This window comes from Balaenoptera musculus, chromosome 12 (genome assembly GCF_009873245.2).
Source record: "Balaenoptera musculus isolate JJ_BM4_2016_0621 chromosome 12, mBalMus1.pri.v3, whole genome shotgun sequence".
Taxonomy (NCBI): Eukaryota; Metazoa; Chordata; class Mammalia; order Artiodactyla; family Balaenopteridae; genus Balaenoptera; species Balaenoptera musculus.
In genome coordinates, this window is record NC_045796.1 from 53,857 (window position 1) to 58,382 (window position 4,526).

At 44.8% G+C, this 4,526-nt stretch overlaps 1 gene segment (V, D, J or C); it reads right to left on the reverse strand.

Annotated features, from left to right (window-relative positions):
* Positions 1–1,912: 1,912 nt before the first annotated feature.
* Positions 1,913–2,470, reverse strand: LOC118905413. The segment is given in 2 exon segments: positions 1,913–2,316; positions 2,401–2,470. Coding segments are annotated over 2 exon segments (471 nt in total).
* Positions 2,471–4,526: the final 2,056 nt, after the last annotated feature.

The window sequence follows — 4,526 nt, forward strand, 5'->3', positions numbered from 1 at the left end:
GGTAGTGACCTAAATTTCAAATAAAAGTCTCATGAAGAAATATTTCTGACATTAATTTATCCAGAAATCATTCTACACTCTATTATGAATTCTAAAGAATGCTAAGGTGGGCACTTATATGTCTTTTTGGGGATGATCATCAAGTCGCCCCAGGAGGATGGGTGATTTTTCTTTTCCAATATGATACTTACATTTCCATATATGTCTATCTGCTTCTATATCAGTTGTGTATAATCAGCTAGTGTGGTCATTACAGGAAAACAGTTTGTGCAGCTTAAACAACAGAAATTTGTTTCTCTCAGACCTGGATGCTAGAAGTCTTAGTTCAAGGTGTCAGCAGGTTTGGGTTCTTCTCAGGCCTTTCTCCTTTCCTTGCAGATGGACCTCTTCTCACTGAGTCCTCAGTTGGTCTTTTCTCTGAGAGTGTGTGTGTGTGTGTGTGTGTGTGTGTGTGTGCATCCCTGGTTTCTTTGTGTGTTCAATATTACTCTTCTTAAGTGTGACAAAGACCCTTGACCACCCCTTAGCCAACAGGCTCCTCGTAATTCTCTTCTCAGCTAGTCTTGACCTGTGGGCTTCTGTGTTTATATTTGCATGACCAGGTTTTGTCAAGAGCCCTGCTAAGTGAGAATAATGAGAATCCCCCATCCTTGAGCTCTGATCACCCTCAGTATTTGATCAAATCCTTCAAACCTCCTGTCACCCACACGGTATCAGATCACCCTGGCCTCCCTTTGGCAAGAATCCTTTTGAGTCTATGTAAATACAGTTTAAGGTCTCTCTTAGCCTGTATTTCTTCTATTAGTAATTTCCAATCTACTCCACCCCACCCTCTTCTGGGCCACAAGCCCCCACTTGCAATGATGTATTTGGAATTAAGCCAAGTTTCCAAAGCCACATCAAATATGCAGCAGTGAGTTTTGTCTTCATGTTCTGGATGAGATTTATATTGGAAATATGAATATCAATCCCACAGCCCATGGCCATATAACTCATGCCTGAATGAAGCTGATCTGTCATGTATATTTTCTCCTAAGTCCACTCACAGCCATTTGTGTGTAGGGACACTAGACTGTTCTTCAGCACTATGCATGGGACTACTTTAAACAATTGCCCCAAATCACAGAAATGTGAAAAGCATGGCCCTATGTTGACCCCAGAAATTGCTCATTTACATGACGGGAGTTAAAAGAAGAAAAGAGATTATCTCCTTGACAGACCTCAGATGGGAATGTGTGTGTGTGTGTTGGGTGATTCAAAGAACCAGCCACATTGTAAATGTCCTTGAATGATCACAAAATGACAGGATTAATTTTGGGGTGCTAATAAAAACTAGCAAGTAGCTGAATTTCAAAATATGTAATCTGTGAATAATGAGGATCATTGCATGTGCAGTATTGGAGCACTCTGGCATCAGAGTCTATAACAATGCCTGCTGCAGATTTCAAAATGTTTGTGCAGGTTGCCTGAAAGCAGGACGGTATGTCTCTTCCTTCCACGTGTACAAAAACAAAACGACAATTAATACTGTTTAAAAATCTCATGTGCATTCTCAGGATATTTACAAGTTTCACGAACTTAAGGCTCAAAGTGAAGATTATGGTGAGCTGCAGGGTTGTTTTGAGCTCCTTTGAGAAAAAGATAAAGAAATGAAAAACAGCCTTCATTCTTGAGTATCATATGTGTGTGTGCATATGAATATATATATATATATGTATACACAACTATAATACAAATAAAAATTAAGCAAATATGTACATGCACAGAAAATTTTCTAGACACAACATAATCCACAACAATGAAACATTAGGATACAGAACAGGGTCTCTGGTGGAGCTCCTGGGCAGGAAGAGGAAAGCAGAGGTTCTAACAAGAATTGCCTCCCAGCCCCTCTCTGCACCTGCTGCAGGCCTCAGCCCTGTACTTGTTGGGTCCTGAGCGCCCCCTGGTGGATACGGGCCTCCGTGCAGGGTAGTTTGTGTCCGGGCTCACACTGACTTCCCCTCACTGTGTCTTTCGCACAGTAATACAGGGTTGTGTCTTCAGTTGTCAGGCTGCTCAGGGATAAATAGACTTGGCTCTTGGAGGTGTCCCTGGTGATGCTGAGCCGGGACTTCAGAGTTGGGTTATAACATGCGCTTCCATCATAATCCATCACACCAACCCACTCCAGCCCCTTTCCTGGAGGCTGTCGGACCCAGGCTACAGCATAGCTGGTTAATGAGAATCCGGAGACAGTGCAGGTGAGGGAGAGGGTCTGGGAGGGCTTCACCAGGCTGGGTCCCGACTCCTGCAGCTGCCCCTGGGACAGGACGCCTGTGGACAGAGAGAACCACGGTGACTCATGGGCTCAGATGCAGCTTCCCCGTGTGTTCATGGCTGAATCCCTGAGACACTCACCTCTGGGAGCTGCCACCAGAAAGAGGAAGAACCACAGTGGATTCATCTTCTTGCAGATGAGATTCATGAAGCCCAGAAAATCTCTTCAAGCATGAGGAGAAACCCGTATTTAAGTGAACAGGTACTTTGCTTTTACCCTGTGGTCTAAGGGGATATTTGCATATAGGAGGGACCTTTTTATAAAAAGCATCAAGTAGTGAAGGGAGGTCCCTGTAGCGGGGGCTCCCCCTGTGAGGAGGGTGTTGGCTGTGCCCTCGGGGAACTCAGCCCCCACCTGGGGTCCCCCTCCTGATTCCTGGGGGACCCTTTGTCCAGGAATGAAATGATGCTGAAGGGCTAATCAGTAAAGCAGCTGTGCTCAAGGATTAATGGCAGATTTGGGTAATAGACTTTAATCACATGGATATATATATTTCCCATAAATACCCATCAGACATTCAGGGTCCTCCAAGATATCAGACACAGATTCTTGTTTTTTCCTTTCTGCAATACCTCATGTTTATTTCCTGGATGCGTAAATATTTGAGACAAACCATACATGTAATAATCACATTGAATTCAGACAAAGTTAGGTAAAATTTAATGTTTATCATAATTCACAACGGACTTCATGTTTCCCTTAACTTGGGTGAACATTTCTTCCCCTGAAACCATTTAAATATTTTCAAGAGTTGCTCTGGAGGTGGATTTATTCATAGCAACTAAACACACAGCGTATTTTGTGGAGAAGGTAGTCATTCCTGCTGAGATGGTCATGGTTCCTAGCACTGCTGACTTGGCCAGTAGCCTGCCCTGCCTTTTTCCTGTGCACAACTGAGTGTCTGCAGGAACACCGTGAGCTTCAGGGCTCCTTCCTTGAGGGTGGACATTGAGGAATCCCCAAGGCTTCCAAGGACTAAGAACAGACAGCTACGGGGAGCTCCTCAGTACTCCAACATGCTGGGCAGGTGACCTAGTCACAGTGCGCAGACTCACTTCTTCTAGAAGTGTTCCTATCTAACTCTGTCACTGCCAGTGACGTTGGAGGTCAGGAAACACAGTTCCCACTGCAATGGATGAGAGAACATGCATGATTCTTGGAAGTAAAACTTCACAGTGAATGGCTTGCAGAATATGAGGGCGTCATAGTCAGAGGAAAGCCCCCACCTCAGCAAGCAGGTTCCCTTGAAAAGCCCACCTGAGAGCAGCTTTCCTGAGTCCCTGGGTCAGTGAGTCCTGGAACTGTGCCTGAGGTCATATAAGTAAGTGGTGCTGGAAAGCAGAGCACAGCTCCATCCCATCTCACTGTGGGCACTGAGGATGTGGCCTCACCATCTGCATTTCAGTCTGCAAGGATGTAAATCGGGGATCACGGTGGTGATGGTCTGTCTGAAATTTATAGTGGGTTTGCCAGGGGTGTTGAATGTTGTCATCAGTGTCATCAGTGATGTTATCTCTCCTGGGAACCAGAAAGACCAATGTGAGGCCCCATCTCTGACGGACACCCTTGTACGTGTAGCACTGGGTCCACTCCTGCCCTGCGAGGTCACACCTGTCAGCTCTCCCTCAGCCCAGTGATTTCACCTGTACACTGACTGATGTCGAGCCTGTTGTCTATGAGACGATATTTACTCCATACTATTTCATGAACAGAGTACTATACTTCTTCTGGCTTTTCTAATAACATTTGCAGAGTAAATTAAATACTAAAGAATCTGCCTGCTTGAATGTCGATAATAGGAGAGCCAACCAAAGTAATATGGGCAAGAATCACAGGAGAAGTCTGACTCTGTTGTCAGGACCTGAAAATTGAGCTGATACGCTATGGGATAAGAGAGCGGAAGGGATGGCATCTAAAACCTAGAATCAGGTGAGCCCATTATTCACCAGGTGGAAGAAGGGCCTGCATTTGTACAGATGCCCCAGCATCTGGCCTGCCCTTCTCGAGCTGGTGGATTAGAGGAGATCCATCCATATTCATGTTAACATAGAAGGATATATAACAGGTGTCTTTATGTTTCAGTGGTTGGGGATGTGTTGTTAGGGTCTATTTAACCCTAGGAAAAATGTGTTAGGTCACCAGGACTAAAAAACAATTATATTTCCTATGTGGAGATAATTGGAGGCCATTATGTGTGGAGACCAGA